The sequence below is a fragment of the Cottoperca gobio genome, chromosome 18, assembly GCF_900634415.1.
Source record: "Cottoperca gobio chromosome 18, fCotGob3.1, whole genome shotgun sequence".
NCBI lineage: Eukaryota > Metazoa > Chordata > Actinopteri > Perciformes > Bovichtidae > Cottoperca > Cottoperca gobio.
This window is the reverse complement of record NC_041372.1, coordinates 11865305-11882156: the sequence shown is the minus strand read 5'-3', so window position 1 is coordinate 11882156 and position 16852 is coordinate 11865305. Positions and strand designations below refer to the sequence as shown.

Sequence of the window (16852 nt, the reverse complement as noted above, 5' to 3'; positions counted from 1 at the left end):
GGCCTCAGGAGGTGATGATGAGGGGAGCTTTAATGTGGAGTGAGAGGCTTTCGACAGCAGGCAAAACCCAAGAAAATGTAAGCAAAATGGCAAGAAATGAGGTCATTAAGCTTTTTATTAATGAGTGCAACAGCAGCAGGGTGCACAATGAACTTTTGAATGTTTAAACTTTACCAGCCGCTCAATAGATTATCATTGGTGAGTGGTGCAACCAGCCACGTGCACATTTTACCAGCATAAATGATTCAATCTTAGTGCTCATGGTCATGAAAATTGGATATCATCTGCCTCGACATTTGGCTGAGAGGACACGTCGGTACACAAAGCTGTAGCGATCCCCAACCAGCTAATACTCGTGTAATTAAAACAGACATGCACCTATAGGTTATCCTCAGCGACCTCTTGCCGGGCCACGACCCAATGAAAACGCCCCGGGACATCGATGTATAGCGGAGCCTGTCGGTCCAATCCCTCCGATCTCAGTAGCTCATTAATCAGTCTTAGGATAATTTTCTTATTAATCAGGTTGAGGATCCTGTAAGCATCTGTTAACTTTAATGCAAACATGTTACACTTCATTTGCACATCATAGCTTAAAGGACATGTATTTATGTCAGTGGACAAAAGCCTGAATTAAGAATGTCATGTTAGTATTAAATTAGCCTTCACTAAACGCCTCTGAAGGCAGACAGAGATTAATATGAGGCTTTGCATGAAGGTTGCAGTCAGGTCAAGGATCATCTGGTTTAAAATGAGGTGAAGTGGCTTTAAATCCGTCTACAAATCTGTCTAGAATCCAGATATGAGTCCCAGTTTCTCCAACAATAAACACCGTCTGTGTCCTCTTAATTAGCCTTCTTTTTCAGTGCATAGTATGCTTTAAAGCTTATATTTTAAATGATCATCTGCTAATGCACATATGTATGTATCATTTTAATTAAAAAATAGTTTAATCTGAGTATCAAGTTGTATTTTTATTTAATATTTACTTCATATATTTCTTTCGGGATATAAAGCACGTGTTTTCATTATTTAAGCCAATAAAAATGTTTTTTAATTCAGTTTCATGCAAGTTTTCCTTCAACATTGTATCATTCATTATATTATTGTAAATTATGATTTATATAGTATTTAATGTTCTACAATAACTCCACTTTACAACTATGTAAAATCAAAGTGTCCAACCAGCAGATAACCAAAGAGATTCAATTTACAATAATATAAGACAGACAATCCTCACGTCTGAGCAGCTGCAATTAACAAATATGTACTCGATAAATTAATCAATTAATCAGAATTGACACAAGTTCATTTTCAGCCGACTGATCGTTGCAGCAGCAGTCGTGGACGACGCTTTCCAAATCTGCTCCTGAGATGCTGTTCGGTGTACAGAGACTTTATCCTCAATCTAGATTAAAATACCAGGTGGGATTGGTGGCCTGATACAAAAGTGTGTGTGTGTGTGTGTGTGTGTGTGTGTGTGTGTGTGTGTGTGTGTGTGTGTGTGTGTGCATGTGTGTGTCAGCCACACTCTTTGGCACAGAAGGGGTGAAATGAGCTCAGGGAAGATCATGCTCACAGTTAATCTAACCTCTCCAAGTTTCAGACACTTTGTGCCACTGACCACACACACACACACACACACACACACACACACACACACACACACACACACACACACACACACACACACACACACACACCTTCATTACAAGAAATCCCCCCGACCCAATCTGTTTAACACTTTGGGAGCAGACTGAACCGAAATCTTCTTAAGCGCTCCCAAGCCGTTATAGAACAGGATGAATGATAAGATAGTTGATGGGATGAACAGATTATGTATGTGTTTGTAGAAGGGGTGTTTGGGGGGGGGGGGGATGTGTTTGTTTCTCTGAACCTCTGCTGAAGATGAGCCATGCACCGCCGACACACTAAAAATGTAATTTTCACTGTCACTGCACAGACCTGGCCGGCTTGTGTGGAGGTGAAGACTGAGCCGACACCTTTCCCCAAAATCGAAGAGACCAGAACTAGTGGTGCGTTCAAGCTCCTCATCAACTCATCAGGTAAAACACTCCTCGTGTTTACCAGGAAGTTGGTTCGAACCACATGTATTACCAGTGCAACAGTGGAGATTATGCCTTCATGTTTATACCCTGCAGAGGCTTCTCCATCAGTGTAGTCGTACTCGTTATAATCTATTCCTGTCCTTATTCTCCTTTTACATATCGTGTTTTAATAAGCAACTCATTCACTACTAGGCTTTGCAAAAACAAAGCTGTAGTTCATGTTCACCAATGATTGTAAACACAACGTTCTGACGCATCTCGTCTCTAAATGCACATTTCAGGGGATCCAGGCTCTGAATCAACCCGTCTAAAGTTTACACAATACGTACGGGCATAGGTTTTATCTTCACATCAGGGAGTAAAGTAAATGACTGGACATGTTGTTCTGTGTCTCAAAGGATCATTTTTATCAAACCAAACTTCCTGTTTCACAACAAGAAGGACGTTTAGTCTTAAACCTGCAGTTCCTGTACTGTATTGTGTTTTAATTCTAGAACAAACAGGAGAATATACTACGATTGGATGTACACACACACACACACACACACACACACACACACACACACACACACACCGCCTCATTGGCTGGCCCAAAGATGGTGGAACCCCACTTGGCATAATTAATTAGAGGCTTAAACAGAAGCCTCCTGCTTAAAAAAATGACCTGTTGATTTTGCCAAGCGGGGGCGTGTGAGTGTGTGTGTGTGTGTGTGTGTGTGTGTGTGTGTGTGTGTGTGTGTGTGTGTGTGTGTGTGTGTGTGTGTGTGTGTGTGTGGAATGGGGGGGGGGGGGTATTACCATGCTGTATAAATCCACACCAAGCACAATTAACAAGCAATTGGGAGGAGAAGTAATTAGTATTATCTGCTTATCACCGTCGACCCCTATTCTGAGGAAAATGGGAAAAAAACAAAACACAATGACACACACACACACACACACACACACACGAACACACACACACACACACACACACACGAACACACACACACACACACACTCACTCTAATTCCCTCCAGGCAAATGTGTAAGGGCTAATTACAAGCTCATTTGCAACTCAATAGCAGTATCCTCTCAGACAGGTCTATCCCCCTGCGTCCTCCCCCCTCCCCTCGTCCTCCACACACTGTGTGTTAGCTTTACCTCTCAGCACCACGCAGGGGGCACGCACCAAACAAACGACAAAAATTGCTTCCCCGTCCGTCTCTGTGGGGTGAGAGGAGGAGAGAGGGAGGTAGATCTCTTGGTTCAATAGACACAGGTGATATAAAGTAAATGTGCTAATGGGGGGGGTTTCATTAAAACTTTAAATCCAAATAGAGATTAGATCTCCAGCTAGATTTGAGTGATATATATATATATATATATATATATATATATATATATATATAACCAACACATTGTACCAGTGTGAATACCTCCAAAGCTGTATCAGCTGTGGTAACTTTATCTTTGCACACATCATCTGACCCCCAAGAGGTGTCCATCCAGGATTTATTTTATTAAAAAACTCCCTATAGATTTAAAGAGAAGTTTATTCAAGAGATTCTTAGAAGCCAGCCGTCTCGTGGCATGTGCTCCACCGCTCTTATGCAGCGCCGTGTCACTCTGCCAGGTGTCGTGACATTACAGCATTTCCAGGGGAAATCCCCTCTGCCTGAATTAATACAAGCGTCAGATCAACAAGCTCCTTCGCACCTTAAGGTGTGAAGTGAAAAGCCGTCTGGAGATTATTTGTGTAATTAGATGTTCTTCCAGGTATCGTTAACCATTGGATGGAGTTGTTGTTCCCTCCAGTACAATGAACCACCCCCAGACAGTATCATGTTTGCTGTTTGAAGGATCAGCTTACCACACGCTCACGGTTAGCTGGCAAACTCTACTTTAAGCCTTTTAGAAAATAGCTCGGCGACTCACGGCTCGCACGGGATGATTAGTTTTCCTGTCTGATTGTGCTCATCGAGCTCTGGATGCTGAGAGCAGACCTGTCTGGCTGACACGGGAGGTGATGTGACAGGCCGACACCTGGAAAAGCCTGGAAAACACTTTGACTGCTGCTGAGTTTCTTGGAAAGATGTTGAAATGATTTAAAGGTGGGGTTCAGCAACCACAACCTTACCCAATGTGTCCACGAGGTGTACACACACACTCATTTATTTTAGCTTGAAGGCACCGTAGATTTAATCTTGTGTCGCGTTAGTTACGGTCCTACCAGGAGTGTCACACAAACCCTTCTTCGTATCTGATTTTGTGACTCATTATCTGCACTTTTATTGGATTCAGCTGCTCTTATGGGAATGTTATATTAACCTTTTGATTATTGTTTGTGACATGAAACCAGAGCAGCAACATGCAGTAGTGCTTCACGTGATTATTTCCTCATATTCATATCAAACACTCTTTGCCATAACACCCTCCTCTTCCTCTGCCTCCCTCCATCATCACATGTAACAGGTGTTACTGGAGTTGCTTAGGAATCCTCAAGGATTTAAGGTGGGACTTATTCTTACCTAATACTATAATGCTCATTAATTCCTGCTTTGGTGACTTACGTCCCCCTGATCCTCTCTGCTCGGTCCGGCCCATCCTTGCCCTCTGTGCTGCTGACGCCGTCGCAGCCTCTGCAGACAGACCTCTGAGCTGTCAGGTGGGAACGAGGACTCGTCTTTCAGAGGGACATTGGAGAGGAAGGCGGGAACTATGAATTGTTAGAGGGTACAAGTCGGCATAAGCGTGCCACGAGGGACAGGTTTGTCAGCACCCACTGTGTGTTCCCCCCCCCTGAGTATCTTTTGCACTCTGATCTTGCTTTTAATTGGCAGTAAACGTGGACCACATGTGCGTAATGGAATGTCATTCGTACATTTCCGCAATTACAAAAACGTCTGTAGAGGAACTAAGACGAGTGTGAGATGAGCGTCCACAAAACAGGAAATAAATAATTGTGCTTTCCTCCAGTAGAAGTGGAACGGTTCACACCATTCATGGTTGGATACGCTCCGCGGTCTGGGGCTCATGACTCGCTGTGTTTTTCGGCACTGCTGGGAAACAAAAGATTAAATCTTATTTTGAAGAACAAATATAAACAAGTGTCACCCCCTTCAAACATAGTGTAGTATAAAGTACGCACACACTAACACGCTCTCTTATATCCACAATAAGAAACACGACTATGTCAAGCAGGAAGTAACTAAACCGTAGTTTGAGAGGTACACCAGATCATGCTGGGACGCAGATAACCACTGTGCCGGTTGGTGACCTTTCTGTCAGGAGAGGGGGTGGGAGGGGGGGCTAACATAGAGAACACGTACGCCTATGGTGCACACTTTGTATGTTTTCTATAGGCTCATGTCTGAAAACAAGGGGGACATCTGTCAACATGTGTCACCCCCGAGCCGCACTGACTAATGAGAGGACATGACAACACTGAGGTCACATCCTGGGCTGCACTTCAGTGGTTATTATATCAAACTCATTTCAATATTTAACACTTAAATGATGCATTTAATGCACCAGGCAACTCTCTTTGTGATGCACCTCCACACTCGGAGTGAAAACACCCTCACTACTAGCTTATATTGATTTTGTCATGTTGTGTGATCCTTTTGTTACAATAGCTGACCGCTCAACTAAAATTTAATCTGTCATATAAATCCCACTTAATCTCCTGTATTACAACGGGGCCGGTTGATATCAAAGCAGCGTCTCTTCCACGTGAGCGGGATGACTTTTAATATCGCTCACCTGTTCTGGTGTACACGTTCTATTGTGTCTTTTCCCGCTGGGTTCATGTGACAGCAGGGGCAGGAGGCTAAACGCTCGGTGAGAAGGATTACCTATATCTGTTAGGCCTCCTTTTCTTTCCCCCGGGCAGTGTCACGTCTCATTACTTCTGTCCTCCAGCTCGGATAGTCTGGCTTTAGCAGGATACATTTAAAATGCGGGCAGCCTGCGCGTCCAAGAGCACCGGGTTTAGAGGCAGAGTGATATGCGCGCCCTTTGCCTGAGAGGCTGCAGTAAGCAGGTAAACGTCTCCCAAAGCTGGCATTGATGGCAGTTAAGCCTTCACTTGTTTAAGTGAAACATATGGCTGCATGCGGCTCATCGTGTGGTTACGATCTGTTTGTGATCGATAAAGGCGGTGTGTGTGTGTGTGTGTGTGTGTGTGTGTGTTCACCTGCATGTAATTAACATGTATGGCACACTTCACATGTGTGGGGGGGGGAAGAGAAGGGAGAACGCGGGTGAGGTGTTGTATACATAGTAAGACGGCAACTCATGATTAATGTTTTCTTTTTGTCCAAAACCGCAAAGATATTCACTTTAATATGCCAAACATTACGTGGTTCCAGCTTCTCAAACGTGAGGGTTTGCGGCTTCCGGTGGAATCGCAATGCATGCTGGGGTGGCGGGCGTAGAAAAGTGAGCACCACCTCTACAGGGGGCCGCCATATTGGATTTCTTCTCTACGTGTTTACATTGTATTTAGCTTATTCTTCACGCGTGTTGTAAACAAACCTACGATGAGTTCTGAACTCCTTTCTTATACTCCTTCTCTTCTTACTAGCAGAGCGATGATTACACACTAAAAACCAGCCAAATACAATGTAAAGAAATCCAATATGGCGGCCCTTGGACTCTAGTATATATCTTATATAATAATCAGAGCGTTTTTAACAACCTGTCCTCACATAGACATAGTGGCTACAACTAAATGTACATTCTTTCCAACCTGCATGGATGGAAAGTTAAGCTAGTAGCAGTAAAATGTTTCTTTGGTTGCATTTCCTTTATTTATTTGTCAGTATTCTGATATATTTGAGATCACTCTTAGTAACTCTACACTCTAGTTAACAAATGATTCATTCAATAATACTGACGATCTCTTCAACCCTTCCTCTAAACCATTTGGTCTAATCACTTGCAAATCCTTCCAGTCAAGTGGCTCATTAGAAGAAACCACTGATGTTAAGCTGAGTGGCATAAACATCCTCTATAGTGCTCCTCTATTCACACTGTGGACAAACAGCCGACTCGTTTGTACCCACATTTCATTTTGCGAATTTGCTTTCATCGTTATGGTTCATTGACTCGTTCATTTCTCACCCATTCGCTGACCCAGAAGGGGGCCTCTGTGTCTACAGCGCCTGCACGTTGACCCCTTGCTCTCGTTGCCCTCACCCTTTTTCCTCCCTCCCCCTTGGAGGAACCCCCCACCGCCTGCTCATCTCGCCCTCCAGCTGGTTCCCTCCACCGTCCAGAAGCCTCGGAGCTCTCCCGGCCTTAGCAGGGCGGCTAATCTAGATTGCGGGAGACCTCCCTCCTGCTAGCCTACACAAGAGAGGACAGCCCTAATTGCTTATGTCGTAAAGCTCTCTGACCCAGATAAGCCTCCACTTCCCAAAGCTGTCGCTATAACTCTGCTTTACCTCACCAAACCTGCCCCTCCTGATCAACACAAGCCACCCCCCCCCTCCTAACATTTCTGCACCTTCTGCCAAATTATTAACACCCAGGGGTGGAGAGGTCACCATGGGTTGACCAAGCGTGAGTAGTCATTTACTAACAGCTTATTTAAGGAGTTGTTGGAAAATAAGTGGTATTTTCTTAATTGATCTATGTATTGATGAAAATGTTTCAAAGATTGGTCTGTGGGTGCGTCGGCGTCGGCGTGAGAGCACACCTTTGAGGGTGAAGGCGCGATAAATTGACCCCGAAAGCAAAAGTGCCAGATATCTGGAGAAGACTCGCAGGTGGACGATGATTATGCTCGTCCAATGAAAGCCCATCTAAAGCCAAAGCATGGAGGTGCGTGCAACTAGCTGCCGCATGCCCGGCTCATTATTGAGCCCGGTAATGCAGGATTAGCCACAAAATACCACGGTGCCTCGGACAAGTGCCGAATGTCACACGTGCTCTGCTTCACGAACAGATGGCCCGTTCACCGATCACTTGGGGCGACTTTGAAGCTCCAGCCAACACGACTATATTGACGTTTTGTTATTTTCTACGTCTCATTCTGAGATGTTAAATATGAAAACCGTACAGACGCGGTTGGTGTAGCTGTGTTGGGCCCCGTTACAGAAGTCATTCATATCAAACAGGAGCCTTACTGAGAAGTCCTTAAAGTCCACTTTAATACAGATCTTAATTACTAAATAGGAGCTTTTAATTGGATGCTGGCCCGACTCTCCCTGTAAGCACCCAACACACGCTATTGGTGCAGGGATGCCTTTAAACCCCCATCTTAAGCCACGTTACACCACAGGTTTATGTCAACTTGGTGAGCGATACTCCGACTGAAATCTCATTTCTTTCACAGCGAGACAAAACTTGAAATTCCCACATAGCTCAAATGAGAAATGTGCCGTAGTGACATGTTTGTTGACATTAAGCTGTGTAGTTCTTGGCCTGTCCTGGCCTCAGCTTCTTCAACACCTGTTTAAGTGATACTTCCAGACATCACTTGTCATTCCAAAGCCCTCTGGTGAAGTTAATTGGACGGATTTGTGCTCACTGAGGACGTTGTTCATTGGCTGTTAACTGACTGCACCTTGTATAAGAATTAAAAACGCACAAATGAGTCAAACAATGCAAATCAGGCAGTATATTTTGTGAACACAAAAGAAAGAAATACCCACATCATCACACACCACATTTGTTTTATTCTAAAACTAAATAAATGTTCCACGTTAAAGTTTCTTCGTGCTTTGTCGTCCTCGTCTCTTCAGACAGTTGCAGAACTCGCAGGGTACCGAGAACGTCTGGAAATGTGCTGACTGTTGATGCGCGGAGTAAACGTGCACAACAACCACACTGCTGTTGCGTAATCCCTCGTGTCCGCACTAATATATACAGAATACACTGCAACACTGCCACCTGGTGGTCGCACCGCATCATTGGTTGACACAACATTTAATAGAAACAAATATTTAAACTCTACATGGACGGAAAACTTCTCATAAATCCAGTCAAATTGTTTCATTTTAAACCAAATTTGCATAAATGTTCTGCTATATTATACTATTTTAATTCTGCTATGTGTATAATGGTACTTCAGACTCATTTACATCTACACTGTGATTATTGTACTGTAAATGCTCTTATTCTGTCCTTGTACTAATTGTTATGTTTTTGCTGTGAAGCAATTCTTGTATGAAAGGTGCTATACAAATAAAGCTTATATTATTATTATTATTATTATTATTATTATTATTATTATTATTATTATTATTATTATATAAGCAGTAACGTGACAGTTCTATCTTTGGGATATAAAAGTGTTTTAATTATTATAAAGGAAGCAAAAGAGGGTCGATAAAGTATACATTTGGACTGAACCTTTTATCAGCTGTCATGCACCGTTAACGTCATGTTACAGGACACACAGTGAAGTTATCTCAGGGAACATGCAGAGACTCATTTGTGTCTATTTTCGTAGCTCAAAAATAGAAAATGTACCTCGTATGCTTTAATATTACCGTCGATCGCCTGGAGTTAGAGTTAGGAGTTGCATTTGCTTAACAAATAAAGGTCGCTAGCCAGTTCTCCTGTCTTGAACCGTATTTCTCACTTTCAGTCTCAACTAGCAGGACGCTCGCAGAAACCCCCAGAGAACATTTCTCCGCTGCTCATTTTCAGATGGACTTGAAATAAACCCAAGCGTTGGATGAGATGAAGCTCCTGCTGTGCTGTCTTCACAAGAGTGACTCGAAGCCTAATCTGGTTCCATGAGAGACTGGTTGAAGCTCATCTGGTTTCAGCACCGTCGATTGGAGGATGGGTATTTGGTTTTCAGGCCGTCTTTGAAGCTGCGAAACAGAACCCGGTTGCGTTTGTTCTCCTCGTCCTTCCTGGCGTGGAACTCCCCCTGGATCTTGAATCCCCGGTGCACCACGAAGGCTGAGCTCAGCACCGAGAACTTGTATCCGGCGACGTGGAGCTCGCAGGCCTGGAGGGAGACAGAAAGACATACAATCACTTCAACTGAATCAGTCAAGAGTGAACTTTCACACATAAATGTTAAAATTGTGCAAACCTGGCTGATACGATTGAAGCCATATTGCTTGAAGTTCTCATCATAGAGGGGCACAGTGTGGGGTCCGATGTAGAAAGGCTCCCAGGGGTCCTGCCAGGTGAGCATGTAGGCAACTTCCAGGGTGCTCGTCCCTCTAACGTGGCTGTTAACCCACTGTGAGTAGTTGGTGGGGGCTTGACAGCGAGGACACAGCTCTTCATAAAACGGCCGGACCTCACCGACCTGGTAGAGCTGAACCAGCTCTGCCTTGTTCGCCGGCATCTTCCGGGAGTGGCGGATCTCGAAGGCAGGCAGCACAAATACCTCATTACTCACTGGCTCACGCTCCAGGATCATGGCCAGGAACTGCTGGTGCAGGTCAGCGCTGGGCATCATGTCGATGTCAATGACCAGGATGTAGGAGGACACTGTGCCACCTCGGGCAACGTTACGAAGAAGGTTGTTTGGGTAGGAGACGTTTCCACTGATGGCATAGTTCTTGTATGTATCCCTGTGGGTCTCCAGTCTGGAGAACACGGAGTCACAGTCCTCAAGACCTGCAAAATGCTCACGGTCCTGATCGGGGAAACTGGCCATCTCTCCTGAGAGGCACACCAAGTGGAAGTCCACCAGAGATTGAATCTGGGGGCAAAAGAAGCTGAGCGCATAGACCAGAGCTGTGGCAAACTTGACATCTTGCCCATGTGCGAATATGGCCACAGCAAGAGGGTTGTGCCACCTTTCCAGAAGAGATTCCAGGTGATGCAGATTATTGATGGTCGTGTGTGTGGCTAAAGCCAGCGCAATGGAGCTGGGGTTGGATCCTGGTTTGTGATTTGTGGTGAAATCACTTTTGATCAAGTTCTTGTACACCCGGTACTGACCACTGTTGTCAAAGATCCCACCTGTAGACAGCGAGTACCTCAGACGCTCCTTCCGCGAGTTCTTCTCGGCGTTCCCATTCTTTTTGCCCCCAGAGCCTCCAAAGAGCTCAGAGTACCGGTACCGCTGCTGCTTACCGTGAAACTTGGATAAGAAGGACAGGTATATGAGCTGCAGGAGCGCCACTATCAGCAGAGCACTCAGCACCAATTTGAAGACGGAGCATTTCTTGGAGAGATGCATGCCAGAGAAACTGCAAACTGGCCAACTAGTGTACACAAAGCAGCTCCAAACACCGGAGCAGGCTGCTGTTTCGTTGAGGGCTGGCTATTTCTGTCCCAGCTAACACAATGCTAACACTGCAACGGATCAGGCTGGAAATGATACGAATACTTGCATATCCTGATGGTTAGTGGCATAGCTGCCCCGGACTGTCATAGGGCTCTCGATAGCACAAATAACACGACGACTCTAATCCAGAGATGTCCATCAAAAAACACATCACAGTTGTTACCATTCTGCTCAGCTGCTGCTGCGACAGCGGCGCATGTAGATACGTAATAACCGTAATGTCGGGAATAAAGGCGCCACCGAATATCGTCCTGTAGCACTGTTTACTGTTTACTGCCGGAATAAAGGGCTAGTGTCACTACCTAGTCAGTTTATGCGTTTATGTGAGAGTCAAGGGTGTTAAGGAACACCAAAAAGGTGGTTAATTGGATATGTGTATTTAATAAGTAGGTATGTGGTGAACGTAGGGAGTCCATGTGACGAGGTGGCCGAGTGGTTAAGGCGATGGACTGCTAATCCATTGTGCTCTGCACGCGTGGGTTCGAATCCCATCCTCGTCGAAGTGTAGTTTTGGTTTTCTGTGTTTACAATTGACTTCTATAGCCATGATATATCTAATCTATAGTTTAGGATTAGGATAAATTAGGATGCTTTATGCAACATCTATCTTTTTCATCCAAAACCCAGGCCAAAAATAGAAGTGATAGATAAAATAACCTATCCCCCCCAGGATAAATGTAAACCACGCCTATTTAAATACTGTAAGCAAAGGTTGTGCTTGTATAAAAATACCTATTAGACCATAATTTTCATCAATCAGTGCAGTCAGACCAAATTTGGTGGAGAGAAAGATGGAAATGTTACCTTCCAACAGTTACAGCCAGCGATGATATCATGTAAAGGTGAGTTAACAATTCAACCAAGCTCAAGCCTGTGCTACAGATCAGAAAGAATATGACAACTTTTATTGTGGTTTCAATGACTTTATTATTAAGGTTGTGGCGGTAGCACTGACTTCTGGTCACATCACAGCATTCAACAATAACTGACCTCACATTAATATGAATACAAACTCCATTCTAGGCATAACTATTTTATTCGTGAAGTTGTGTGTTTTGCAGAGAGAGGGTGAAAAAGGTTGAGACATTTATTGTAATCTATAGTGACATGTTTACAGTATAACATCTTTTTCATGTTCATAACACATGTTGCCTTCAAGGACCTGTAGCGCCTCGGCAAGGGTGACATCTTGCAAAGCTCAACCTACTTCAGGGCCCTATGAAATCAGCTTTTATTTTTTAAAGTTGTTAGTCCAAAATCCAGCAACAGCATGTTCACTTTTTTCCTTTACTTTGAATTTTTAACCCAGCATTTTGGAATTATATATTAATAAGGGAGGAGATAGTTTACTGTAAGACAGCTCAAGTGTAAATGACAGTAAGACTAAAAACAAGTACGAGAAGAATTCAATTCAGGCCACATATTTCAGAAAGAAACAACAAACACCCTTCATTTTTTATACGCATTCACATATGAAAGAAGAACACTACGTATAGTGAGTTTGTGTCTGTTGCAAAGTACTTATTCAGTTTAGTATTTAATCAGAAAAAAAGGTTACATTTTGAAACCTAGATTTTGTGACAACAATATTCTCAGTACTGCAGAAATCATAAGGCCCTTCGGTCGCCCTCTAATATTACAAACTACGACACTAAAACGCCAGCTCCGCTTTTAGACCCGCCTTCTTTGCTGTCACTGGAAGAAGCGCCCGACTGGCCCTGTACCTCCGCTTCACCTTCTCCCACCAACCGGATGTTGTAGCGTTCCCTGTACTCTGTGAGGTCCCGTCCTTTCGTCTGCATCTGCGTGTTGATGGACTCGATTATTTTGGAGATCTGTGGAAGGGGGAAAAGAAGAGGAAGAGATGTTGTCTTCTGATTTGGGATTAAAAGGCATGTATGCAGTAAAACTCTCTCATCCATCACCTGTTCTTTGTTGGATTCCAAGGCTGGCAGAACTTCTTTTACCGTCCTCTCCACCAACACCCCTCCTACAAGACGAAAGCATTTCCTCGAAGGATCCACTTCCTTCAGGGTTTCAATTACTAAACTGGATGGAGCGGAAATACATTTCTAAAATCAACATGTCAGTTTTCCCGTTTGGAAACTCTAACAAACTGAAACTTGTCATCTCGAAATGTGCATTTCCTAGATGATGCTGTGTTTGCAACTAAAGGACAGGAGTGACTCATAAAGGCTGCAGAGGTGTAAACATCTGCTACCAACCCATGCTCGTTGATCTCCATCTCCAAATCTGCAGATTTAGAAGCCATACTGCGCTGCTCCTGACGCATCCTCTGAAATGTTGCCACCACCTGTCAAACAAAGAAGCACCATCAGCAACAAGACAGCTGCACAGACTTGAGTCTCGTGTGTTAATCTTAGTCAGTACTAGCTTCAGGGTTAGCTTCTCACACCATCTTTAACAGGGAAAGACGTTTTCACCACACCATTAGAGGAGTATGTTCATTTAAAGGCTTTTTAATCTCTTAAGTATTTTAGTTCAAAGCTTAAATCAGTGAAAGATAGTCGGTAATATTTATGGCTGTAACGTTTTGTGATGAGAAAGCAGAACGACGGAGAAGCTAACAGTTAGCTAGGGGCTAGCTAACGTTAGCTAGGGGCTAGCTAGCTGGGAGTCCGATTAGCGGCTTTAGCTTCACCGGACACGACTGAGCAACACCGACACCGAGGTTACCGACTAAAGCAGCCCGAGGTGGAGGTGAAGGTACCTGTTCGGCTGACGGGCCGGACTGTTTTCCACCGGCGCTGATGCTAGCTTTGCTAACCGTGCTGCTACTGTTGGCTGCCATCTTGGAAGGGTGTTGCTGAGAAGGACCCCAGGCAGCTGTTCATGTGCCTGCACGGAAATATTTATTTTTATTTTTATAAAGGTATCTTCCATCCTTAATGTTGCACTACTGCCATCCTCTCTCTGGTGTTGTCAAGAAAAAACAGAATATAAAGTAAGGCAAGTGCAGGATTAATTTTTCACTGCTATATACAAATGTGCTGTTTTTTTTAAATAATATCGATAAAAGTACATTTTATTTAAGAAAACCTAAGTTTAGAATGTTCAAGTAAATCCAAACCATTCAGCACTATTAATGTAAATTGTTCAAGATAATCATATTGGTTTTTTTAATCAATAAAAAACTCAATCTCCCTCAACACAAAAGCAAATTCTCTCCAACAGGTGGAGGTGGTGTGCATGCATGCTTGTTTCTATAGTCGGACAAACACCAGAGAAGAAGAAAGTAGCTCGTCTGATCCCTCCTGCTGCACACTGAACGTATTAATGTTCTCCTAACATGGACTAAACAGTGAAGGTGAACCACTGTCCGGTCCAATGTTCACGGTCAGGTGCATTTTGGGAACATCTGCAAAGTCTTTGGCCTCTCTCCCAGCTTGGAGACAACGGATCAAGCTACAAAACAGGTGTGTTTATTATCCTGACAGGGGAATATATTGTTTTGCTATCTAACAGCTGGCCCTCTAAACAAGGAACTTATGATAAAGACTACATTTGTATTGTGTAAAGTAAAGTTGATGGCTGCAAAGCTAAAGGACTAAGAGATTGCGTAGAGTTATTATTGCATTTACATGTCCCTGTATCCTAGTAAGATCACCATTCTGTGCACACGTGTGCAATATTCTGCAATAAATACGGAATAACTAGTTAATGATCAACACTAGTTGTGCACTGAACATAATGACAACTTCTTCTCCGTGCAGGATGTCGACTTCACCTCGCCCAGTGGCTGCAGTGTGTCAGGTGACAGCCACCCCGGACAAAGAGGTCAACTTCTCTGCCTGTAAACAGCTGGTGGAGGAAGCCAAGGAGCGAGGGGCCAGCATGGTCTTCCTGCCCGAGGGCTTCGACTACATCGGATCCAGTCGAGAGGAGACGCTGTCGCTGTCTGAGAGCCTGACGGGGGACACAATCTCACAATACACTCAGCTGGCCAGGTAGACAAACATTGACACAGGCCGTGTTGGCTTCATGAACGAATAAAAGAAAGAAACCTTGTGTGCTGTGGATTTATTTGGAGCTATGGAACTTTCTTCAGGAGTTTTAACCTATCCTCCTTCTTCCAGGAAGTTGGAAGTGTGGTTGTCTCTTGGAGGATTTCATGAGCGAGGACATGACTGGGAGTCTGACAGACGAATCTACAACAGTCACATCATAATTAACGACAAAGGTACCGTCCATCTTTACGATCTCGCTCACACACACACACACGAACACAAGATCCAAACCTTTCGGGACACGTACTGACGCGTTGTGATTACACCCACAGGTGACATCATTTCAGTCTACAGGAAGTCCCATTTGTTTGATGTGGAGCTGCCAGAAAAAGGCGTGTCCCTTAAAGAAAGTGCCTTCACCATCCCTGGACCCTCCCTCGTGTCTCCAGTCCAAACTCCCATCGGCAAGGTGACACTTCACTAATGATCAGTATGTGTTGGATTCACTTTGGGCGTCCAAACTGTAGTTTAACATTAAGATCTGTTGTGTGTTTGGTCCACAGGTTGGCCTGGGCATCTGCTATGATCTGAGATTCCCTGAGTTATCGTTGGCTCTGCGAAGGAGTGGGGCTGAGATTCTCACCTACCCATCGGCCTTCACTGTAGCAACGGGGGCTGCTCACTGGGAGGTGGGACGATGAGACAACTCGTGCTTGTAATGAAAGGATAACTATAAGATACAAACTTCATGTATTTATTCCCAGGTGTTACTCCGTGCACGGGCAATCGAGACCCAGTGTTTCGTCCTGGCGGCGGCGCAAGTCGGCCGGCACCACGAGAAGCGCTCGTCGTACGGCCGCGCTCTGGCCGTGGACCCCTGGGGTGAGGTGCTGGGGGACTGCGGAGGGGAGAAGCCAGGCGTGGTGCTGGTGGAGATCGACCTGGAGAAGGTCAGCAGCACCAGGAGGAACATGCCGGTCCAACAGCACCGCAGAGACACCGGTTTCTATCACAGCCTGGAGAAGACTTGACCACCAAAGAAGAGAAAAGTTCAAACTTTGTTCTTTTCTTGATGAGATACAAGTAAAGTGAACTGCATTGGAGCATCACTGCTGTAGATCATCTCATCTGTTAGTAACGCTCATGACATTACTCACACTGGCCAGTAGGTGGCGCTGTTGGGTAGTAACATGGAAAGAAACAGGAGGAAATGGCAGTAAGAAAAGTAACGCATTCCTGACATGACTGACTTGGATATGTACACATATACTTGTAATGCATCTGTGATTAAATAAAATAATGTGATGCTAAAAGATTATAAACCTTCACTTGGTGTGTTTGTCTTCTGCCTCCCTTACTTCATTGTGCCTGATGGTAACACGTCTGAGTTAACAAGTTAAAGGCTAAAGGTTTTTGCGCAAGGTGCATTAACTTACTTTTCCCCCAAGAGCTTTCAACTGCATCTCACGGTCTTCCTCAGACTCTGATTTCTCTTGTTGTGCAACCAACAGTGCTATAAGGAATTATTCACATATTTTACTAAAAACAGCAATACCACAGTGTAC

At 44.3% G+C, this 16852-nt stretch overlaps 3 protein-coding genes and 1 non-coding gene across 4 annotated transcripts; 2 read left to right on the top strand and 2 right to left on the bottom strand.

The window, feature by feature from the left end:
• Nucleotides 1-9205: 9205 nt before the first annotated feature.
• On the bottom strand, nt 9206-11538 carry b4gat1 (beta-1,4-glucuronyltransferase 1). The gene is made up of 2 exons (XM_029454377.1): nt 10108-11538; nt 9206-10020 (listed from the first exon to the last, which is right to left on the bottom strand). Exons 1-2 carry the CDS (start codon nt 11209-11211, stop codon nt 9829-9831), a joined length of 1296 nt encoding a protein of 431 aa, XP_029310237.1. The 5' UTR covers nt 11212-11538; the 3' UTR covers nt 9206-9828.
• Nucleotides 11539-11737: 199 nt separating this feature from the next.
• Nucleotides 11738-11819, top strand: trnas-gcu (transfer RNA serine (anticodon GCU)). The gene has a single exon. It is a non-coding gene; the product is annotated as a tRNA-Ser (tRNA).
• A 520-nt stretch (nt 11820-12339) lies between these two features.
• On the bottom strand, nt 12340-14197 carry pfdn2 (prefoldin subunit 2). The gene is made up of 4 exons (XM_029455224.1): nt 14051-14197; nt 13545-13633; nt 13245-13368; nt 12340-13154 (listed from the first exon to the last, which is right to left on the bottom strand). Exons 1-4 carry the CDS (start codon nt 14129-14131, stop codon nt 12963-12965), a joined length of 486 nt encoding a protein of 161 aa, XP_029311084.1. The 5' UTR covers nt 14132-14197; the 3' UTR covers nt 12340-12962.
• Nucleotides 14151-16615, top strand: nit1 (nitrilase 1). The gene is made up of 7 exons (XM_029455223.1): nt 14151-14284; nt 14515-14756; nt 15054-15287; nt 15417-15520; nt 15620-15756; nt 15851-15976; nt 16052-16615. Exons 2-7 carry the CDS (start codon nt 14668-14670, stop codon nt 16316-16318), a joined length of 957 nt encoding a protein of 318 aa, XP_029311083.1. The 5' UTR covers nt 14151-14284; nt 14515-14667; the 3' UTR covers nt 16319-16615.
• Nucleotides 16616-16852: the final 237 nt, after the last annotated feature.